This window comes from Anas platyrhynchos, chromosome 36, assembly GCF_047663525.1.
Source record: "Anas platyrhynchos isolate ZD024472 breed Pekin duck chromosome 36, IASCAAS_PekinDuck_T2T, whole genome shotgun sequence".
In the NCBI taxonomy this organism is placed as follows: domain Eukaryota; kingdom Metazoa; phylum Chordata; class Aves; order Anseriformes; family Anatidae; genus Anas; species Anas platyrhynchos.
In genome coordinates this window covers 4,701,217-4,724,790 of record NC_092624.1, presented here as the reverse complement: position 1 = coordinate 4,724,790, position 23,574 = coordinate 4,701,217, and the positions used below count along the sequence as shown (strand labels likewise).

The 23,574-nt window shown below is 51.2% G+C and overlaps 3 protein-coding genes across 3 annotated transcripts in view; 1 reads left to right on the top strand and 2 right to left on the bottom strand.

Moving 5' to 3' along the window:
* Window positions 1–11,273, bottom strand: part of LOC140001003 (olfactory receptor 14A16-like) — a 30,251-nt gene extending 18,978 nt beyond the window's left edge. Inside the window, exon 1 of the mRNA XM_072032146.1 lies at window positions 11,102–11,273. The gene's annotated coding sequence lies outside the window, so the exon portion shown is untranslated. The remainder of the gene's footprint in view (window positions 1–11,101) is intronic.
* Window positions 52–1,011, top strand: LOC113841248 (olfactory receptor 14C36-like). Its single transcript, XM_027447931.3, has one exon. It carries the CDS (start codon window positions 52–54, stop codon window positions 1,009–1,011), a length of 960 nt encoding a protein of 319 aa, XP_027303732.3.
* On the bottom strand, window positions 8,542–14,369 carry LOC140000979 (olfactory receptor 14C36-like). The gene is made up of 3 exons (XM_072032098.1): window positions 14,349–14,369; window positions 11,229–11,246; window positions 8,542–9,552 (listed from the first exon to the last, which is right to left on the bottom strand). Exons 1-3 carry the CDS (start codon window positions 14,367–14,369, stop codon window positions 8,542–8,544), a joined length of 1,050 nt encoding a protein of 349 aa, XP_071888199.1.
* Window positions 14,370–23,574: the final 9,205 nt, after the last annotated feature.

Genomic DNA, 23,574 nt, shown 5'->3' with positions numbered 1-23,574 from the left:
TTTCACATGTTTTTCCTTCCTTGGACAGAACCCCATGTCCACAGGCAGCACATGTCCAACAGCAGCTCCATCAATGAGTTCCTCCTCCTGCCATTTGCAGACACACGGGAGCTGCAGCTCCTGCACTTCGCGCTCTTCCTGGGCATCTACCTGGCTGCCCTCCTGGGCAACGGCCTCATCCTCACTGCCGTAGCCTGTGACCACCACCTCCACACCCCCATGTACTTCTTCCTCCTCAACCTTGCCCTCCTTGACCTGGGCTGCATCTCCACCACTCTGCCAAAAGCCATGGCCAATTCCCTCTGGGATGCCAGGACCATCTCCTATGCAGGATGTGCTTCCCAGGTGTTTTTCTTCTTCTTTCTGATGTCAGCAGAGTATTATTTTCTCACCATCATGGCCTATGACCGCTACGTTGCCATCTGCAAGCCCCTTCACTACGGGAGCCTCCTGGGCAGCAGAGCTTGTGCCCAGATGGCAGCAGCTGCCTGGGGCAGTGGGGTTCTTTATGCTCTGCTGCACACTGCCAATACATTTTCCCTGCCCCTCTGTGGAGGAAATACCCTGGACCAGTTCTGTGAAATCCCCCAGATCCTCAAGCTCTCTTGCTCTGACTCCTACCTAAGGGAAATTGGGCTTCTCACATTTAGTGTTTTTGTGTTTTGGGGGTGTTTTGTATTCATCGTACTGTCCTATGTGCAGATCTTCAGGGCTGTGCTGAGGATGCCCTCTAAGCAGGGGCAGCACAAAGCCTTTTCCACGTGCCTCCCTCACCTGGCTGTGGTCTCCCTCTTTCTCAGCACTGCCTTTTTTGCCTACCTGAAGCCCCCCTTGCTCTCCTCGCCATCCCTGGACCTGATGGTGGCAGTTCTATACTCAGTGGTTCCTCCAGCAGTGAACCCCCTCATCTACAGCATGAGAAACCAGGAGCTCAAGGATGCACTGCGCAAAGTCATGAGTGGGTGTACATCAGAAGTAATGCACTGCCTGTCTTCTGCAAAGCACTCATAATAAAACTCATGATATGCCAAGCTTGTCTTTTGTTCTTTGGTGTTTTTTTTTTTTTTGTTATTAATGAGGGCAACAATGTTTTCCATATAAATTGTCATTATTGATCCTACTCATATATTTAAACAAAATAAAGGAACCTGCACTGAAGAGTGTGTCTGAGATGCTTTTTCTGAGAATTTTGCTGGGGGTTCCACGGTAATGCCCATGGGTGGAAATGAAGAGGAATATAGAGACCCACCATAGCAGCACTGCCAAGAAGCAGAAGGGTTTGGTCTGTCCAAAGCTACTTTCATCCCATTTCTACACTCTCCTTCTGAGTCTTTTCTGTTGGCATAAGCCTGATTATTCCTGCAGCTTGGTCACAGTACTGCTGTGTGGCAACCCTGTGACCAATCCCATGGACAGGCAACGGGCATTTCTGTGACACAGCTGGCCTCCAGAACAGCATTTCCATCCCATAAAGTGATTCAGCTCAGGGTAGTGCCTGGGGGCTCAGGTCTTCCTTCACAGTTGCTGTCAAGAACATTGCAGTCCAGAAATGGATTCTAAAGGGGGACCTGGCTTTGCCTGCTTCTCCATGGGCTCAGGGTGAAGTGATCAGAGCTCCAGCTGGGTGTTTGAGGGTATGGAGGCTGGTCAGGAGGAGCTGGCTTGTTGGTGTCCAGCACTCAGGCAGATTGTTAGGAGTCTCCAATTAACCTGCCTGTGGCACTACAACATGTGCTGGGGCTGGTGGCACGTGAGCAGTTTTTGGAAGGAATCAGGAGAGCCCAGGGAAGCTGCAGGGACAGTGTGTCCCAGGGGGTCAGCAGTGAATGGAGCCCACAGAGCATGAGCCTCTTCCAGGTGGAGTCCCCCTGTGATAAAGTGTTAAATCTGGATGTGAGCAGGAAAAGAAGAGCCCCGTGACCCAGGGGACATAGCAGGAATGGGGAAAGAAGTCTGGTGAGCGAATGCGGAATGTGAATAGTGGAATGCCACAGGGTGCAGCACCCAAACACTTCTTGTGGCACTGGAAAGAAGGCAGGCTACCTCTGAGCACCCTCGACAGCCACAGAAGAGCTGGTGTGGGAAGCAGTCAGTGGAAGAGCCTCATGAGCTGTCTCTGCCTCTCAGCCTGCCCAGCACAGCCCTGCAGAGTGCCCCTGTGTTCCAGACACCACAGCCCCCTTGCTCTGCAAAGCAGTACCACAGCTGGGGCGGTAGGGAGCATGGGTAGAGGGTGCAGGAATCGCTGGCCAGGCCAGCACAGGCGTGCTCCTTCCTGGGAAAGGCTCTCTGTTGAGGTGGGAAGTCCTCGGAGGAGAGTGGGGCCCCGTGTGTGTGCACACGGAAAGAGAAACCCCTGGGTACTTCTGCAGCTTGGGGCAGGCTGCCAGGGCTTGGGGACAGCAGGAGCTGCCTGAGGAGCTCCAGGACCAGGGCTCTCAGCCCAGCTCAGAGAGGTGGTTTGTTCCTCTGCAGTGGGACACAGAATGTCTCAGTCAGAAGTCCAGATGTGCCTGGTACAGTTGAGGCTTCAGCATGCACATTGTGTACACGTGCTGAGGCGAACCTGAGGCTGCACAAATGCCCTCAGCCAGTGTCCATTCCTCATGCTGTGGAGGGTTGGGAGAATGAAGGCTGGTGAGCCTCATCTCAGTCCCTGTGAAGGTGATGGGGCAAGCTTTTCCACAGCCACCTCCAGGCACTTGAAGGAAAAAAAATAGGATTGCTGAACCTATAGGGGAGGGGAAGGAAAGGGAAGCAATGGGAAGAGAAGGTGCCTACCTGTCTTTAGCAAGGCCTTTGGCTTTGTCTCAAAGAATTCTTATAGCCAGAATGGTGCTATGTGTATTTAACAAATTGGTGAGGCCGTGGGTGTGCCTGTTTGCTGGACAATCAGGCCTAGATATCATCCATGACACATAGTGCTGTCAGCCAGTTCTTAGCATCATCCCTCAGCAATCAGCACTTGGGGCAGCACTGCTGAATGTCATTATTGACTCTCTGAATTACCGGATGGAGCACACTTTCATATCTTTTCTGGATGGTGTCAAGCTCAGAGGAGCCCTTGATCAATCTTATCTATTTAGTCTACCTTGATCAGAAGAGTTGAAGAAGATAAAAATCAGAGGTCTCTTGGAACATTTATTTGTTTATTGTGACAGATACGACACTGTGTCACCACTTGTTTCTGGTGGGGATTGGTAGATATCTGTGGTGCTGGAGTAGGCTGCCCAGGGAGGTTGTGGAGTCTCCTTCTCTGGAGATACTCAAGGCCTGTCTGGACACCTACCTGGGCAACCTGCTCTGGGGAACCTGCTTTGTCAGGGGGGTTGAACACGATGATCTCTTGAGGTCCCTTCCAGCCCCTATAGTTCTGTGATTCTGTGATTCTGTGAATGACCTGTCTTTCAGAGAGCTCTCTGAAGACATAGCAGGCAGAGGAAGAGGAAAAGAGAGAGAGGTAGAGGCAGAGATACATCTTGCATTCCTATGACCACAGTAGATCCTGCAAAGAATGATCCCATATTTGAAGCAGTAGTAGAAAATTTACTTTATAAACTAAGGGTAGAAAATTTACTTGATAATTTACTTTTTTTTTTTTATCTCTCCAGGTCCTGGCACACAATGACGGTGCCGGGTGAATAAGTTGAGGTTTCTGGTGCCTCAGGAACTTAACAACGAGTAGGAAGCCTCTGGTCAGGTCAATCTCTGGAGCTGACAGGCCAGCAGCAGTAACAGGGCTGGGGAAAGGGCCTATGAGGTGACTGCTTCCTGAAGCAGCTGCTGTGTCAGCCCTTGCCTCCTGGCTAACATCTGTGCTTTTCAGCTCACACCCGCCAGCATCCTTGATAAGGCAGCAGAAGGTACCTGCTTGGCAGACTGATTGTGAGATGCCCTCTGTCTGAGAGCCTGACAGGCCCCATGCAGGAAGAGGCCTTGGGTGTGGGTTTTCAAGTCCCTTCTGCCTGAGCACATGGTGGGACAGCAATGGGCACACAACTTGGTTACGTCTACCTGAGAAACTGGAAGGCCAGCAGGAGGCATGTGGTGTCAAAGATCCTGGTGCGGATTCTCTAGTGGTGGGAAATAGCAGGAGAGAGTCAGAAGTGGGATAAAGTGCTGCTTGGCAGGTGAAGAGTGGGAATGAGGAGGAGGAAATGTCACTAAACGGGTAGTGCTGTGGGACCTGAATTCACGCAGAAGGAGTCTATGGTCAGCCCATGCCAGTGTGTTTCAAAGGACAGCCAGGGAGGGTGGGGAGACCTCAGTGAAAGTAAGGAAATGCCAGGGTGAGAGCAAAGTGGAAAAGTGAAGTGCATGCCTGTAGCCTGCAGGGAGAAAAGGGCAAGAATTGGACAGTACAGGACAGCCTGTGGTGATGAAGACCGAGTGCACTGACAAGGCTGCAAGGCCCCAGCAGCACCAAGGTCTTTGTCCCCCTGGCTATGGCAGTTGTCTCTGCTACTGAGGCTCATGAGAACACATGCTGTGCTCATGACAATGGGGCCTTGATGCCTCCTTGCAACCCAGTGGAGAGTCCAGCAGGTATCATAGCGTTGTCCTTCACACAGCATCACACACCCCACATCCCACTGCCCCAGGAAGAGCCCTGAGCCATGGGTGAGGAACAGGACATCCCTGCCCAGGGCCTGGGGGCCATGACTTGGCCTTTCTGCTTCACCAAACAAACCAAGGCCTTTACTCAGCATCAGAGTCTCCTGCCCAGTGCCTTTGCCTACCTGCAATCATGGCCTCCAATTGTCTGTTCTAACAAGTCCATGGGGAGGCTTTGTCAGTAATGACCCTCACTGGGGCCCATTAATGCTCCTAGACACTTCAAAGTCTCCTGACTTTAACTTCTCCTGCAGTTACATCATTCTCCTCTCACTACCTGAAGTTTATGGACTCAGCACCAAATGCACCATGGGGCTCATTACAATTCAGCCATTTTCATCCAGTCTTCCAGACTTGTACAGTTAATTAGTGAGATTTCAAGAATGCAGTTTAAAGAGAAAGTATTCAATGACCAGATTTCTAAGAGCATTTTCCTTATTTAAGATTATTTTCCATTAGTTTAGAGTTTTCAGAAGAACTGATAGCATCATTCTCTAGTTGTCATAGATCCAAAGTGTCTCCTAAAGAGGTCTGTATGGGTGGAAAAGCAGTCCCTTGCAGTCCTAGACTGTATGGACAACCTTGCTGCTCAGCTCTCCATCCCCACCACTTCTCTCATCAGCCACCTGGGACTTGCATCACTTTTCCTCACACCAGACTTCTCCACTGAAGTCCACAGCAGGGTGTTACAGCATCTTTTCACCAAGTCCCACCTCCTTTCCTCAGACAACTGGCTGCACACAGGCAGTTTTGGATGTTGTTATTAACATTTAACCACAAACAAGCAAACTCCAATGTCCTGAACAGTGAGCCAAATCCAAGTTGCCTCCAATGAGGTGCACCTTCCACAAGGGATGGCTATACAAGAAATGTTTGACATAGATAGGAAATGATGAGTAGAAATGCAATTACAGAGTTGGTTGTAGGGTTGATGAGATAGGAAAGTGAAATATGGGCAATCTTGAAGATTCCTCAAGTTCTGAAAACCAACTGTGCAGGTGAGAGGTATCTGAATGATCAAAGAGTGAGGGGAGGGGAATCTGGAGAAGAATGGGGAGTGCACATGTCCAGACATTGTGCTGGAAAAGTGACTTCCAACATGGTCTGTTTCATAAAGCCAAGCGAAAATACCAGAAAGACTAGGGAGATGAAGTGCAGAGCATAAGAGACAGAGTCATGCAAGTACAGGGGAAGACTGATATTTTTTCTCTTGCTGTAATAAACATCCAAGGGAAAAAATGTCATGGGACAGCTCAAACATTGTATTAGAAGTGTTCAATCATTTCAGCTGATTGAAGTGTGCTGATTGAAGTGAAATGATTGAAACGGTTAAAAAAATTGGCCCATCTCAGGTCTTCAGCCCAACTCAGACCTAAAGCCTTAAATTGACGATTTTCTGCCTTGCATGGAGCCCAGTTACCATAAAACATGCCCTGCCCAGGACTGTTCATGCCACTCCTCAGTCTGGCACAGAGCAAATCTGTGACACGTCAAGCTCTCTTTCCTGTTGGAGGCCCAGATAATGTAGGCAATGTTATCTGAATTACCAAATGTGGGTACGGGTATAGCAAACTAAGGATCAGTGGGGGACAATGTGATTGTTGAGAACTGATAATTGAGCAGGGGACTGCATGTAAGAAAGGAAGGGATTAACGTGTTTTGAGGAGGAAGAATCCTGTGGAAGAGGAGGGGAGAGGGATGCAAGGGGCCAGCTGCGTGTGGATATGGAGCTGGTCAGGGCTGGTCATGTCAGGCCCTGTGCCTGATCACTGTCCTGCCCTCTCATTCAACTCTATTGCTGGCTATTTGCTGTGTGAGTGTGCTCACTCCTGGGTGTGTCGGGGTGAATCATACAATCATGGAACCACATAGCCCTGTGTGCGTCTGCACCCATGGGTAATTGCTGCTGGGGATGTGTGGAGCACTGGTGACCTTCAGAGCAGAGCAGGCTGAGGTGGGGAATGGGATGGGGCCAGGTGTGTTGCTCAAGGCTCTGTGTGTGCTGGTGGTGGTGTGGTTGCTGTGAAGGTGCTGCTCCCTGTTGGAGTTGGTCTGAGTGTGGTCGGCTGTGTCCATGCCCTGTGTGCACATCTGTGTATTTATGAGAGTGTGTGTTTGTGCATGCACTTGTGTGTAGTTGCCTGTGTCAATGAGAGTATTGGAAATTCTGAGAGAATTTCTCCAGCTTCCTGATGAAAGAAGAAGCTGGGCTTTGCTGGATCTTAGGACTGAGAGACATTTTTTGCAGCTCCCACAGATACAGAGGTGGTGAAAGGAGTGTTAGCATGTTATCAATATGCTCCCTTTTCCTGTGGAGCATACAAAGGCATCCAGCCGTGGACAGGAGAGGGCTCATACTTCCTCTGGTCACAACTGCATTTCAGTCCTTGGGATGGACCCAGGATGAGGACTTGCTGATGACTCTTGGGCTGAGGTTCAGCACACGGATTGGAGAAGACTGTCTCATGGACATGTGCTGGACACAGCCAGAGGAACAGCAGCAAACTGTTGCAGCTGCTGGACCATGTTTCCATCAGTCAAAGCCCTGACACAGGGCACAGGCATAGTTTTGATGTCACCCAACTGGAAAGATGGTTGCATTAAGGGCTGGAGAATATAGGGCACCAACCAGTTCTTCCTCAGACACTTCCTAGGCTTGGCAAAGCACCAGGAAACCATGGACTTGTGCATAATAAGAAGCACAGAATCTTAGAATTATTAAGGTTGCAAAAGACCTCCAAAATCTTCTGGTCCAACCATCTCCCTACCACCAATATCACCCACTAAGCCATGTCCCTAAGTACTACATCCAGCCTTTTCCTCTGCACAGCTTTCAGGCCAGTCTGCCCCAAGCCTGTAGCATTGCATGGGGTTGTTGTGGCCAAAGGGAAAGACGCAGCACTTAGCCATGGTGAACTTCATCCCACTGGCCTCTGCCCATCAATCCAACCTGTCCAGGTCCCTCTGCTTGGCCTTCCTACCCTCTGGCAGATCGACGCTTCGCTCCACCTTGGTGTCATCTGCAAACATACTGGGGGTGCACTCAATTGCCTCATCCAAATCATCAATAAAGATGTTAAAGAGGATGGGCCCCAACACCAACCCTTGGGGAACACCACTGGTGACTGGTCACCAGCTGGATTTCACTCCGTTCACCACTACTCTCTGGGCCCGGCCACCCAGCCAGTTTTTAACCCAGCAAAGCGTGTGCCTGTCCAAGCCATGGGCTGCTGGCTTCTCCAGGACAATACTGTCAGAGACCATGTCAAAGACCTTGCTGACGTCTAGGTAGACTATGTCAACAGGCTTTCCCTCATCCCCCAGACATGTCACTGGTCATAGAAGGAGATGAGGTTGGTCAGGCAGGACTTGCCTTTCTTGAACCCATACGGACTGGGTCTGATCCCCTGGTGGTCCCGCATATGCTGCATAATTGCATTCAAGATGACCTGTCCCATCACCTTTCCTGGCACCCAGGTCAGGCTGACAGACCTGTAGTTCTCCGGGTCCATCTTATGACCTTTCTTAAAGATGGGCATCACATTTGCAAGTCTCTACTCACCTAGAAACTCTCTGGATGACCATGACCACTGATAGATGATGGAAAGTGGCTGATAGGTGATGGAAAGTGGCACAAGCTTCTGGAAAGCTTGGTAACAACCTTGAAAAAACAGCCAAGACTTTAGACAGTGCACTGCAGAGATCCCATTTTATTTTGCAAATGCTATATAAGAGACTACTCAGACCTTCTCTTAGAAACATATTTATAGACCCTCAAGAGCAAGAGGGAGTCTCAATCCTCCGCAGAAGTAGGGTGAAAAAGAGATATTACTCTAAGAGCATAATAAATCAAATGATACCAAAGAGAACAATAACAATATTGATAATGAAAGAAAGACCAGGCCTGAGGGGAGGTACCAAGTTAAGTCACTTCTGGAAAAAGAGGGGAAATTTGTCACTATTGAGAAACATCCATGAAACTACTTTCCTAATAGCCCACTTGAGCTCCTTATTCCTGATGCTGTAGATGAGGGGGTTCAATGTTGGAGGCATCACCGAGTACAGAACTGCCACTACCAGGTTCAGAGATGGAGAGGAGATGGAGGGGGGCTTCATGTAAGCAAAAAAGCAGGTGCTGATAAACAGCGAGACAACAAACAGGTGAGGGAGGCATGTGGAAAAGACTTTGTGCTGGCCCTGTTCTGAGGGCATCCTCAGCACAGCCCTGAAGATCTGCACATAGGAAAAAAGAATGAAAACAAAACAGCCAAACGCTAAACAGACCCCAACCACAACTACCCAAAAAATCTTCAGGTAGGAATGTGTGCAGGATATCTTCATAATCTGGGGGATTTCACAGAAGAACTGGTCCAAGGCATTGCCTTGGCAGAGGGGCAGGGAAAATGTATTGGCAGTGTGCAGTAGAGCATAGAGAACCCCACTGCCCCAGGCAGCTGCTGTCATCTGGGCACAAGCTCTGCTGCCCAGGAGGGTCCCGTAGTGCAGGGGCTTGCAGATGGCAACGTAGCGGTCATAGGACATGACAGTGAGAAGAAAATATTCCGCTGAGACCAAAAAGACAAACAGAAAGACCTGGGCAACACATCCTTCATAGGAGATGGCCCTGGTGTCCCACAGAGAATTGGCCATGGCTTTGGGGACAGTGGTGGAGATGCAGCCCAGGTCGAGGAGGGCGAGGTTGAGGAGGAAGAAGTACATGGGGGTGTGGAGGCGGTGATTGCAGGCTACAGCAGTGAGGATGAGGCCGTTGCCCAGGAGGGCGGCCAGGTAGATGCCCAGGAAGAGTGCGAAGTGCAGGAGCTGCAGCTCCCGTGTGTCTGCGAATGGCAGGAGAAGGAACTCGGAGATGGAGCTGCTGTTGGACATCTGATGCCTCTTGGCCTTGGGGCCTGTCCAAAGACAAAAGGACACAGAGATCTTTGGCAGAGTTCTCTGAGCAAATCTCAGAGAACCACTTTCAGCACCACTCTTCCTTTCTCACCCACCGCCACAATTATTCACTTTCTCAACAGCATCTTCATTCTCCTTTCTGGCTGAAGCTCTGGTTTGTGCTGGCTGAGCACTGTTTGGAGCCACGACCTCTGCACATGAGCTCCATTGGATTCAGCACTGCTGGGAAAGGCGGTGACCCATTCTGAAACTCATAATTTCATTCAGATGCAGTGTACCTGTAATACAGGGAGGGTGTTCAACATTCTACAGCAGGATAACTCCAGGAAAACCCCTGCTGGATGAAAATAAACCACAGTGACCTGAACAGAGCCAGATTATTTCCCAGCACTAGGCACTGCAGTGACCAGAGCCATTTTGGCTAGAACAGCTTGGGCACTCTGCTCCCAGGGATTCACCTCCAGAGCAGGACTCAGTATTCCGGTGTTTGAGCTCTATCTTTAAACCCACTCCCCAGGAAGTCTGAGGGGAATAGCAAGGGCAAGATGGATGGGAGGGGAAACAGAAGAAAGGCCCAGGGTTCCTAGTGAGGGATGCAGGAAATGGAGTGAAAGATGGATTCTGGGGGGGGAGGAGGGGTTCTTTGTTCTGAGGGTCCTGCTGCCAAGGGGACAACGCAGCCTGAGATCCCATAGTTGTGGGGGCAGAGGCTTTGCTGGATGGCAGTCAAGGCAATGGAAAACATCAGCAGTGCTGGGATGGCACTGAGGTGCCCAAATTACCCTGCCATGGAGTTTCTGGGAGCAGCTCCCTCTCATTCCTTACCTATGGTTCTGCCGCCTGCAGCTGTCCCTGCCTGCAGCTGGGTCTCTGTCCCCACGCCTCCTGCCTGCAGCTCACAGCCCCCATCACACCCACTGGGTGCTCAGCTCTGCCCTGCAGACACCTCCTGGCAGCAGGGCTCTGCCCAGGGGCAGCTCGCTGGGGGCATGTCCTAGAGCCCAGAGCACAAAGACCCTGCTGACACTGAGCAAGGGGTGATGGTGGAGCTTTCTATGGGCTGAGGGGCAGGAAAGGGACTTAATGGGGTATCCTTATAAACCTCCTTATGAGGGCTCAGGAGTTTCTGAATCTTCTGGGAAATAACAGCCTCTACTTAGATTTCCAGTGAGCCAGAGAAGAGAAAACTGAAAGCAGAGTCTGAGGAAATCTGTGACTAAAGCACCTAACCCATGACCTGACTCACCGCTTACAAAGACCCCTTGCATACACCCTGGTTGTGCTGTGGAGCTGTGAGCAGGCTGCCCCAGGCAGCAGCCTCCCACCAGCAGCAGGACCCTGCCCTGCCGGGGGGGCTCCTTCCACCTGCAGCTTCTCCCCGCAGCGCCCTGGGCAGCTCCCCGGGCAGGCTGAGTGCTGAGCCTGGCAGGCGGCAGAGGCCCTGCCCCGGCACACAGCCCCTGGGGCACAGCAGGGACCCTGCTCTGCACCACAGCCCTGGACACCCCTGCCTGCACCCCCGGCTTCTCCTGCCTCCACGAACTGCGGCTGCATTGCCCTCCAGCCAGACACTTACCGGGTGCAGGGCTGGGAAGTCTTCTCCTGCAGTGAGCTCTGGGCATGCTGCCACTGCTGCCTGCCTTTAAGCACTGTCTCTCTGCAGGCAGTGCCCCCAGCCCTGCTGCGCTGTGCAGAGGAGTTGCTCCTGGGCAGAGCTGTCTCTCTGCAGCGCTGCCCGCTTGCCAGGAGCTCCCCTTGGGCCCAGGAGCCCATCCCAGCTCAGCAGCAGAGGCCCAGCCCAAGGCCTCCCTTGCTCTGCCCCCCACCAGACTCCCTGCACATGGCCCTGGGGCTGCAGGGGAACCTGCTGGGAAACAGCCTGAAGGGGTCCCTGGGCTTCCCTCCCTCCCCTTGGCAGACACACTTCTTGACAGCAGGGTTATTTCTCCTTTTCCAGAAGGAATCAATTTCTTTGTCCTGTCCCTTTGTCCTGTTTACAAGCACGACACACAGCCCACTTGTGCCCCAATGCCCATAGCCTAGGGCACAGGCAGGAGCAGCTGGATCGCAATCTGCTGTCACAGGGCTGGGACATTGACATCTGACGAGGTGTCAGGAGACATGTCCCTCAGCTTGGGGCATTGTGCTGGATAGGGACATTGGATGGGGTGATGAATAACAGAGTATTGTCCTCCATTTGCAGGAGCAGCTCCTCTATGGGATGGGCAGCAGCTTGGGGGAGCCGTTGTGGGTGAAGGTCAGATGAGAGTCAGTCAGGGTGACAGTGTGGTCATGCTGAATGGGTGCAGATTCTTCAGAAGAGACAATTGGGGATGATCAACAGGGATTTGCCCTCAGCATGAAAGAAGCTGCCTGGATGCGTCAATCTCTTCTATGGATTGGGCAGCAGATTGGGGGAACCCTTGTGGGTTCAAAATGTGCGTTAGTCAGGTGACAGCATGGCAGGAGGTAAATCTCTGAAGGCAGGTTAAAGAATTGGGCAAAGTCTTATGGAAGCCATTGGAGTAAGTTGAGTTCAATGACCCCATGTCACCTTGGGGGCCTTTAATCACTGAGAGTCACAGGACAGTGACAGTGCTCGGTGCAAACATTCCCCATGTTTTCTGTGGGTTCTTGGAGACAGCTTCTGTGCACAGCAGCCAGATGGGCCAACCCAGGTGATGTTCACCAGGATCTGGGACTTGCAAACAGGAAAACCTGTGTCTTGACACTCCTCTTGCACAAGGCATGATGTAGTCCAGCTGCTTTTCAACACATGCAAAGAGATGAGCTTTCACAGACAGACCTACACCCAGCACTGCACATGCGAGCTCTTGTCTTTCCCTGCAGCCCACTTGACATGGTCCAGCTGACACGGGACCAGGTACATCTGTGCGCAGTACGGTCAGGGGCTGCAGTCCTGCCTTCAGCATGCCACAGGTCTCCTGAAATGAGAGAGCTTAGATCCTAAATAAGGATGGGTTCCTCCTCCATTGTGGACACAGACACAAGTGGTCTCCTGCAGGCAGATCTGGCAGCCCAGCTGCAAGGGGCAGGCTGCCCTCCCACCTCAGCCTCTTCTGTGGTCTCCAACTCCTCTGAAGGCCCAAAGCTGTGTGCTGTGGGGAGGCTGTGGCAGCCTACAGGAGAGCACGGCATCTGTCCTAGACCATTCTCCCCACTCCCCTTTTTGTCTGCAACACTTCCCTACTCCTCTCTCTCATCATGACATTTTGAGGGTACGGCTGCCCTTCCCTTGTGTACCACCTCTGCCTCCTGCATGGCAGACTGGGGGATGGTGCTGAGGCCCTGGTATGTACCCCACTTCACTCTGTAAAGCCCATCTTTCTTTCAGAAGTGAGTTCTATGCAGTGAAGAGTTCAGGCACACCGAGGGGCTGTTCCATCCCAGGTGCCTTTGCTCCCATCTTTTGAAAAATCCAAGACCCAGGACAAGCCTCAAACCCAACCAGTGTGGGAGGGCTCCCAACAGCAGAAGCATGTTGGTATAAGGGGGCAGTAGTGGTATCTCCAGGGCTCCACTGCCTTTATTCCATGGCCTTTGCCACCATTTGGAGATGTCCCTGATCTGTTCCTGATCCCGAAAAGAACTGGGCAGAAGGGAAGTGAATCTCTTATCTCTCTCCTGAGCTGTGCCATCTCCATGCTGCTGACCTCACAGGCCTTCAAATGTCACAGGTTGATGTCACAGGGGGTGCACTGCATCACCAGGATATCGTCACTGGAGCAGCAGCAGTGCCGGCACTTCCCTGCAAGGCCTGGTCCCTGCTGGGCACTGCTTGGGTGCTCCCCAGCGCTGTCCTTCTGTGGCCAGGAGTGGGGTCAGCAGGCAGCAAGCTTGCACTGGGCGACCCTCGCTGACGGGCGGAGGAGCAGGGGCACCTTGCAGAGGAGCTGTGGTTGAGGAGCCAGGGCGCGCATCCCTTGTCCTGAGCTGAGGGCCAGCAGCAAGCGAGATGGAGGGCTGCTGGAGGGTGACCATCGCCTCTGACATGACTTCTCTGTTCCCAGTGCTCCTGCAGCTCTCCCCCAAAGGTGAGGGTGTCTAGAGCCCCTTCCCAAGATGTGTCACAGGGGCTGTCAGCTGTCCAAAGCTTTGCGGTGGGCTGGAAATGGCTGGTGGCTGCTGCAAGAGCCTTGCCTGAGTGTCCCTCTGGGCTCAGGGGAGTATGTGGTAGCCAGGATTCCTGGGTCCTGATGTTAGGGGTGCCCTAAGCCCCAGGGCTCCTCTGGGCATGGCTCAACCTCCTTGTGATGGGGACAGTCCAGGGCCAGGTTTCCCTGGGAGCTGGTGCCTCTTCAGGATCTGGCTCTGGGAGGAAGGGCGTCTGCTGTCCCAGAGACTGGTGTGTCCTGCAGCTCCACAGGCCTCTCAGGAATGTGCTAGAAATGTCTGTGTTGGAAATCAAGCCTTCCCCTTGTACTGATCTCCTTCAGGGGAACCTCTGCTCCTTCTCTCCTGTGCCATCAGGCTGGCAGAGCGTGTTCTGGGTGCTGAGATGCCATCCCTGGATGGCCACAGCCCTGGTGCTGGACCCTTCCAATCTCCATACTGTGGTGGGTTTACACAGGTACACAGGTGGACTCCATGGCCACCGCTCTTTTACTTCCCCACCTACAAGAAAAAGGGGGAAAAATATGATGAAAAGAGCTCAAGGCTTGAGGTAGAACAGGAGGTCACCCACCAAATATCCTCATGGGTACCAATTATCATCACAGGCAAGACAGACTTAGCATAGGCAGATTAAGATATTTTATTGCCTATCACTGGTGCACTACAACCTTGAGGAACTACAAGCAAACTAAAAACACCATTCCCCCCATCCAGCCTCCTGTAACTCCTTGTCCTGGGTGGAACAGGATAATTGAGAATTGCAGTGAGTCCATGACATTGTTTCCACTGCTCCTTGATGGTCAATCTCTGCCCTCTCTGGGTCCCTCCTGTGGGATGCCCTCCTTCCCAAATGAATCCTGCGTGGGCCATAAAGGGCTCAGATAAAGACAGATATGACTGGATCATGATAAAATAAAGTTGTTAGAAGCAATAGATCAGCTTCATAGTTGCTGACCACAATGTTCATTTTTTGTTGGTGTAGTAGTTGTGTTTGGTCTCAGAACTGTGTTGGGTAGCACATTACATATTGTGTGTGTTCCCTGTTGTGCTGTTTATCCTTTGTGGGAGCTGGTTTATGGTTATTAGTTTACTCCACGGCCTAACACTGCCTTATGTTGTGATAAAATTACTGGTCATGAGACAAATCTGGTAGTTGTACTCAGCATTGCTGTCACCTCCATGCTCGAGGAACGTTCTCTCAGAAACTATTTATAATTAACAGTCTTTACTTTTCACCTCGGGGAGCCAATCTATGGAAATGATGGGGGGGAGAGGGGGGACACTTCTTCTCCCCACAGCTAGTTATAATAGCTCTTCAAAACTTGGAATCCTTGGGATGTTCAAATCAGCCTGTACATATTGTTATGTGTCTTGAATGTGTTTCAGGTTTTGTTTAAGGTTAGAGTAAACTATTTCAGAATGCCACACAATGATCTGCCCTGAGGCGGGATAATTATGAGGGGCAGGGTGTGTGGGAGGATATGGGCAGGCACCTAGAACTGTGGGCACCTCCAATGCTTTCTAACTTCACCCCTGAAGAAGTGCAGATTCCAAATAAATAAATAAATAAATAAATAAATAAATAAATAAATAAATAAAAAGGCAGAGTGCTTGAAAAAGGAGTGTCATCACCCTTGCGATTCCAAAGAGAGAGAAATCACTGCAATGTGCTGGGGTTTGGCCTATGCTTACTGAGTTGCAATCTACACAACTCCAATCCCTGCGACTGGGCCAAAGAAACAACCTGTGCCTCTATCACTCATACATGCATATGAGAAGAAACAGGAGAGACAAAATCAGCTTGCTTAGCTAGGAAATAAGCTCCTGCTCATACGGGGAAGGACGAAGAAGAAAACGAGGCAGGCTACTCCCAAGTAGAGCCATCACAGGAAAAGGTGGATGAAGACAGAGATAACATAAAAGGAGCAGTAAGCTCCTGAGCACCATACCTTGGGGAGCTGTGAGATGTGTGATTAGATTTCAGCCATCATCTAGGCCAGCACATTGTCACCTGGCTGCTCTGATACTGGGATAACAGGGCCGGTAGCCTGGAATTAGAGGGCAGGGAAAGCAAGCAGCTGGGATCCCTCTCCAGGGAAGGGGGCATTGACAAAGCAATTGGAAAGGGGGCACAAATCCTCCCTCTCTTGAGGTAACTCCTGTCAGGTGTAAAGGAAAAGTATCCCTTCAAGGAAGATGTTGTATGTCACCCAGGCAAATGGACAACCAGGGAGAGAGGCAGCCCATATCTGATGCAATTGGCCATGCTGGAGGTGATTTATGGTGATTTATGCACATTCAACAGTTTTCTACCTTGCCCGGTGCCTCACAGGATCCTTCAGTTGTGGGGTTGCTGAGGGTCGACGTGCCAGTAGCTACCCAAATGATGCACCAGTGGCAATATGGCACCACCCAAGATTCCCTGATTCCCATATATATGCTGATTCGTCAACTGCAGAGCCAAGGACTGATCAGCAAAATTTGTTCACCTTTAATAATCCCATAGGGTCAGTGCAAACATGTGATGGAGATCTGAGGCTAACGGTAGAGTATTGTGTCTAGAATGAAGTCACACCAAATTAATAGATCATCTATAGTCTTCTCTCCTTATAGTCTTAGCTCTAAGAGCATTTAAATGATCTCTTACAGCACCTGAATGCTGCTGTCTGATCTCTTCCTGGGATGATAAGGAGCCAGTACCTTCAGGCCAGAACGCTCTCCCTGTACCCTTGGATGCAGGCCCCTAGGTCCCATGGACTGTTAAGGGTGTAGTTTGCAAAATAACCACGGATTTTATCCCCACCCACTACCTGTTGTACACCTGAAGAGTCCTGCCTCAAGGCACAAAGGGCAGGGAGACCTTGCTGGTGAGAGCTGAGGCCCTATGGAGATGTCCGAGACACAACAGCCATTACAGCCAAGGGTCACAGAGAAGAGAAAGGAAAAAAGAGAACATTTAAAAGAGAACAGAATAGGTTTAGCTCTGCCTGTGACACATGACTCCTTTTTCTCTTCTGACAGCCTCTGCAGGCTGCCCTGCACATAAGGAGTAGGGACAGGCTCAGTTGTCCTACATGTGGCATCTTCTGCCATTTCAGTTGGCCTGAGGAATGTCCCATCAGACCAAAGGATCAACCTCAAATTTCAGCAGGTATTTCCATCCGAACAGCTCCTGCCTGTCCTCCATCTCCACTAAGGAGCTATTGTGGCTCAGTAATTCGCATTAAGGTGCCTATGTTGTGGACACCTGAACTGAGGCCTGAGGAATCCCAGCTCCTGTGGGTCTGTGGCAGGCATGGGAGGGAGCTGAGATCCCTTTCCAGCCCCAGGAATAAAAACAGGCATGAGATGCCTTGACTGACTCTGCTGAATTAATTCCTTAAGTGGGGATGAAGGAGATCAGTCCCTGACCCTGATTTCATGGCCAAACTGATAGTGGGACAAGATGTGATTGTTACACTTAATTGGTGTTCTGTAAGGAGAAATGACACTGGTGTGAAGAAGTGTGTGTGCCATGGGAGGGCTGGAGCCCCAGGGATCCCTTCAGGCTGTTTCCCAGCAGGTTCCCCTGCAGCCCCAGGGCCATGTGCAGGGAGCCTGGTGGGGGGCAGAGCAAGGGAGGCCTTGGGCTGGGCCTCTGCTGCTGAGCTGGGCCAGGCTCCTGGGCCCAAGGGGAGCTCCTGGCAAGCGGGCAGCGCTGCAGAGAGACAGCTCTGCCCAGGAGCAGCTCCTCTGCACAGTACAGCAGGGCTGGGGGCACTACCTGTGGCTGGCACTGGGAGGGGAGAGAAGGGAGATAGAGGTTACGGGCTGCGTGAATTGTGGGATACTGAAAGCTCAATGGGGAACCAATGCTTGCAGCACATTACAGGGTAAGTCTGTGGCAGAAGGAAAATGCAGAAAGGCCAGGCCCTGAGTGCTCTCTTGTCACAGGCTGGCAGCAGGCTCTGCAGCCAGGATGCTGAAAGGGGAGGCCAGGGCTGTGGTGCAGATCAGGGTCCCTGCCTCTAGGACATGTCCCCAGCGAGCTGCCCCTGGGCAGAGCCCTGCTGCCAGGAGGTGTCTGCAGGGCAGAGCTGAGCACCCAGCGGGTGGGATGGGGGCTGTGAGCTGCAGGCAGGAGGCGTGGGGACAGAGACCCAGCTGCAGGCAGGGACAGCTGCAGGCAGCAGAGCCCTGGTCAGGGAGTGAGAGGGAGCTGCTCCAAGAAACAAGGAAAGGGGACTTTTGAAATTTCTCTGCCATCCCTGCACTGCTGCTGTCTTCCACAGTACAGCCCTTGGTCTCTTCAGCTCCCCCAGCATGGACCACCAGAGATATTGGCATGGGAACTTGTTCATGATTCTCCTTTTGAGTCAGTGATGTAGGGGATAAGTCAGGTGCAGCTCAGAATGCTGCACGTTCCGTCATGCAGATACATGAATTGAGGAGAAGCCTCCATGTCCTGTCATGACATGTAGGGCTGTATGTGGGGCTGTGAATGAGCTTACTCTGTCTTCAGGTCGCATTGTTTTTAGCGCATTCAGAACTTTTCCTGCAAGAGTTCTGCTGGGCTGCAGGCTGCCCCCCTCCAGGGCACAGCTCTGCCATCGCAGCTCTGTGCTATCCATGGAGAAGACACCTGACTGCTAAGGGCGTGGAAATGCTGCTGGAAATCTCTATGTGTTAGCTGCAGTGATCCCTCAGTGTTCTTTGCTACACGTGGAGAACTGAGACCATCCTCAAGGCCACAGGAGAGATTTGCACTTGGAAACTGGATTCCTTTCCTCTGAGCAGTGTGCAGGCTCTTCTCTAAGGGAACACCTGGGTATGATGGTATCTTTGAGCTCAAAGTGGTGCCAGTCCAGGGCAGCTGTAACCAGGACTTTGGGACAGGATAGCTGCCCTTACTCTGCTCTAAGGGACAGAGCCCTTGCCTCTCAGGCAAGATTTCACTTGAGTGCAGCAGTAATGCCAAGGACTTCCAGAGTCCCTTGCTCCCAGTGGCACCCTCTGGTAGGAAAAACCAGAGCTCTACCAAGGAACGTGCAGCAGAGGTTTTCCTGATAGGGAAGCAGCAGTTCTGAGGTTTAACAAGAAACAGAGTAGGTTTTGCTCACAGGGCTGAGCCTAATATTTTGCTGTATTTCCCTCCTCAGACAGGTCCCCATGCCCAGAGGAATCAAATGCCCAACAGCAGCTCCATCAGCGAGTTCCTCCTCCTGGCATTTGCAGACACACGGGAGCTGCAGCTCCTGCACTTCGCGCTCTTCCTGGGCATCTACCTGGCTGCCCTCCTGGGCAACGGCCTCATCCTCACCGCCATAGCTTGTGACCACCGCCTCCACACCCCCATGTACTTCTTCCTCCTCAACCTTGCCCTCCTCGACCTGGGCTGCATCTCCACCACTGTCCCCAAAGCCATGGTCAATTCGCTCTGGGACACCAGGGCCATTTCCTATGCAGGATGTGCTGCACAGGTCTTTCTGTTTGTCTTTTTGATGTCAGCAGAGTATTCTCTTCTCACCATCATGGCCTACGACCGCTACGTTGCCATCTGCAAACCCCTGCACTATGGGACCCTCCTGGACAACAGAGCTTGTGCCCAGATAGCAGCAGCTGCCTGGGGTTCTGCTTTTCTCAATGCTGTGCTGCACATTACCAATACATTTTCACTGTCCCTCTGCCAAGGCAATGCTGTGGACCAGTTCTTCTGTGAAATCCCTCAAATCCTCAAGCTCTCCTGTTCACAGTCCTTCCTCAGTGAAGTTTGGGTTCTTATGGGTAATCTTTTCATCGACTTTGGGTGTTTTGTATTCATTGTGCTCTCCTATGTTCAGATCATCAGGGTCGTGCTGAGGATGCCCTCTGAGCAGGGACGGCACAAAGCCTTCTCCATGTGCCTCCCTCACCTGGCTGTGGTCTCCCTGTTTCTCAGCACTGCCATGTTTACCTACCTGAAGCCCCTCTCCATCTCCTCTCCATCTCTGGACCTGGTGGTGGCAGTTCTGTACTCAGTGGTGCCCCCAACAGTGAACCCCTTTATCTACAGCATGAGAAACCAGGAGCTGAAAGTTGCACTGAACAAAGTGATTTCATTGAGAGTTTTCATTGCTGGTAAACTTCTCATCTCTCTCCACAAATGACTCACAGTATATTCATGTGAGTCCTGTTCATTTATTTATTATTATTATTATTATTATTATTATTATTATTATTATTATTATTATTATTATTATTATTATATTGTTGTTGTTGTTGTTAAGTACCTTTGTGATGTTCTGACACACATTTGATTTTGTCTCATTTCATCTGAAACATCAACCTGCTCTCCTTCTCTGTAGCCTTGATAAAATATGTGTGCCACTGGGTCTGAGCTGACTCCCTCATACTATCTTTTTGGTATGTTGGCTTCTACAGGCAAATGAGATGTCTGCAGTCTCCATGGAGGAAATGTTGAACCAGCAGGCACAGGGAAGGTGGGTCTGGAAAAGGATTCAAGTCATCCTCAGGCACAAGTGATTGGCACAAAGCTGCACCAGAGGCGGTTCAGACTGGACATTAGGAAACATTTCCTCACCATGAGAGTGTCAGACATGTGGTGGTTTTACTCGGGTGGGCAGTCAAGCTCCACCACGGCCACACTCTCATTCCCCCTCCTCAAGTGGAAAAGGGGAGCAAATACAATAAAAAAGGCTCAAGGGTTGAGATAAGGACAGGGGGATCACTCAACAATTACCGTGATGGGCAAAACAGACTCAGAGTAGGGAGATAGTAAGTTTTATTGCCTATTACTAACAAGCTAGAGAAGTGAGAAACACAGGAAAGAAACCAAAAATGCCTCCCCACCATCCACTCTCTTCCATCTCCTCCCCAAGTGGTGCAGGGGAATGAGGGAATGGGGGTTGTGGTCAGACAATAGCACTTTGCCTCTGCCACTGCTTCTTGATCACTCCCATCCCCTGTGCTGTGGGGTCTCTCCCATGGGATGCAGTCGTTGGTGAACCAATCTGGCGTGGGCTTCCCACAGGCAGCAGTTCTTCAAGAACTGCTCCAGATATGGGTCCATACCACAGGGTCCATCCCTCAGCACACTGCTCCAACCTGGGTCCCCCACGGGCAGCAGCTCCTGCCAGGTCACCTGCTCCTGCGTGGGCTCCTCTCCATGGGCTACAGGTCCGGCCCGGAATCTGCTCCAGCAGGGGTCCTCCACATGCCACAGCCTCCGTCAGTTCGAGTCCACCTGCTCCACCGTGGTCTCCTCCACACGCTGCAGTGTGGAACCCTGCTCTCCCATGGTACTCCATGGGCTGCAGGGGGACAGTGCCTCACCATGGTCCTCACCACAGGCCGCAGAGGACTTCTGGTCCAGCGCCTGGAGCACCTCTCCCCCTTCTTCTTCACTGACCTTGGCGCCTGCAAGGCTGTTTCTCGCTCCTCTCTCTCTGCCAGCTGCTGTGTGGCAGCATGGTTTTGTTCCTGTTGTTGTTTGTTTTTGTTTGTTTGTTTTCAACTTCTTAAATATGCTCTCACAGAGACACAAACATCGCTTATTGGCTCGGCTCTGGTCAGCAGCATGGCCCTAACCTAACATGGGGCAGCTTCTAGAGTCTTCTCACAGAAGCCATGCCTATGGCTCCCTGCTACCAAAACCTTGCCACATAAACCCATTAGAGGGGTTCCTCTCATCCTCGAGGAAATACAACTGCCTGGATTTGTAAAGATACCTGGAAACCTCTAGAGTCCTTGGAAAGGTTCCCTAGTCTTTCTGAGCATCAGACACAGATGTTGAACCCAGAGTGAGAGCTTAGCAGCTGTGATCCCAATCCAGCTGGGTCTACTTCCCACCGTGTGCAGCACAGCCAGTGTGCAGTCACCTCTTGGGCACCACAGCCTGCTTGGTCTGCTCATAGCACTACCAGCCCTATGGGCAGCATGGGGAGACAGCCAGGAAGAGCTGGAGAGGCGAGAGGAGGGATGAGGAGAGGTCAGATGGAAGCTGACCTTGTCTAGAAGTTGCCTCAAATACTGATGTTCATCTCATCTAAGACAAGAACTGGACTGTGGGTACCCTAACTTGTACTCCTCATGCAGAACCACATGTCCATGGCTTCCTGGTGCACCACCCGGTTTGAGCAGTGACTGAAGAAGGACTGGTGCCCTAACCTGCCGATCTCTTAATGCCCTTGCCCTGTGTGAAGAGAGTCTTGGAAAGCAAGGCTGGGATCCTGTGTCAGGGTTTGCATTGATGGAAGCATGAGCCAGCAGCCATGTGAGCTTCCTGCTCTCCTGCTGTACTTGTATGCAGCACATGTCCTTGAGACAATCAGACAGCCTCTGCTAACCCATGTGCTGGCCCTTACCCTAGAGATCACCCCCAGACAAGGTTCTTCAGCTCAGGTCCACCTGGAAGACTGAAGGGAAGCTGCAACCACAGGAGGCCCCAGAAGAGAATCACAGAATCATAGAATGTCTTGGGTTTGAAGGGACTTTAAAGAACACCTAGTTCCAACCCTCCTGCCATGGGCAGGGATGCCATCCACTAGAACAGGTTGCTCAGGGCCTCATGCAAGCTGGTCATGAACACCTCCAGGGATGGGGCATCCACAACATCTCTGGGCAACCTGTTCCAGTGCCTCGCCATGAAGAATTTCCTCCTAATCTCTACTTTAAATCTCCCACTTTTAGTCTAATATCATCCCTCTTTGTCCTCTCATTGGCTGCATGAGGAGAAGGTCACTCTCCATCTTTTTTATTGGCCCCTTTAAAAATTGAAAATGAGGTCACCCCTGAGCCTTCCCTTCTTCAGGCTCAACATTCCCAGCTCTCTCTCAGCCTTACTTCATAGGAGAGGTTCTCCAGCCTACTGACCAGCTTCGTGGCTCTCCTCTGGACCCAATCTAACAGCTCAACATTCTTTTTGTACTGGGGACCCCAGACGTGGATGCAGTACTCCAAGTGGGGCCTCACAAGAGCAGAATAGTTTTTCATAGCTGGTTCCTGAAGTACAGTGGCGACAGCAATGCTGAGTACAACTACTAGAGCAGTCTCACATCCAATAATTTTATCATACCATAGGCCAGTGTTACACATTACAGCAAAATAATAACCTTAAACCAGCCCCCAGAGATGATAAACAGTACCACAAGGAACACTCACAGTTTGCAATGTGCTATCCAACATAATTCTGACATCAAACACATCTACAACCCTGATCCCCCAAAAATCAACATTGATTTCAGCAAATAATAAGCTGATCTAATGCTTATAACTATTTTATTTTAATCATTATCTCTACCCTTTGGGCCCTACATTATGTGCCAAAGGGAGTGTTGTGGTTTAACTTGGCTGGCAGCTCAGCACCATGTAGCCGTTTGCTCCACACTTTGCCAGTGGGATAGGGGAGAGAATAATTGGGGAGAGAAAGGAAGGCATGAAGGAATGTATGAAGGAAGCATGAAGGAAGGAAGGCATGAAGGAAAGCATGAAGGAAGGCAGGAAGGAAGGCAGGAAGGAAGGAAGGAAGGAAATCTTGTGGATGGAGATAAAGACAGTTTAATAGTACAAAAAAATGAAAGGGAAATAATAATAATAAAAATGTTATTATTGTTGTTGATGATGATGCTGATGATAGTAGAATGCACAAAGCAAGTGATGCACAATGTAATTGCTCGCCACCTGCTGAAAAATGCCCAGACTTATTGAGGCCAGGGCAGCCACTGGCAAGCTGAACCAATGGGTGATGCTGGTTGCACTTTTGTGAGGGCAGATTTAAAAAAAGGGAAAAACCTGCTGGGCAACAGCAGCTGGGAGAGGGAGGTGTAAGAAATAGCCCTGCAGACAACGAGGTCACTGCAGAAAGAGGGCAAGAGGTGCTCCAGACACCAGAAGTTCCCCTTCAGCCCATGAAGAGGCCCCTGGTGGAGCAGGCTGTCC

Coding starts and splice junctions, on each gene's coding strand:
- LOC113841248 (XM_027447931.3), top strand. CDS start 52: ATGTCCAACAGCAGCTCCATCAATGAGTTCCTCCTCCTGCCATTTGCA.
- LOC140000979 (XM_072032098.1), bottom strand. CDS start 14,369: ATGGGGGGAATGGTGTTTTTA.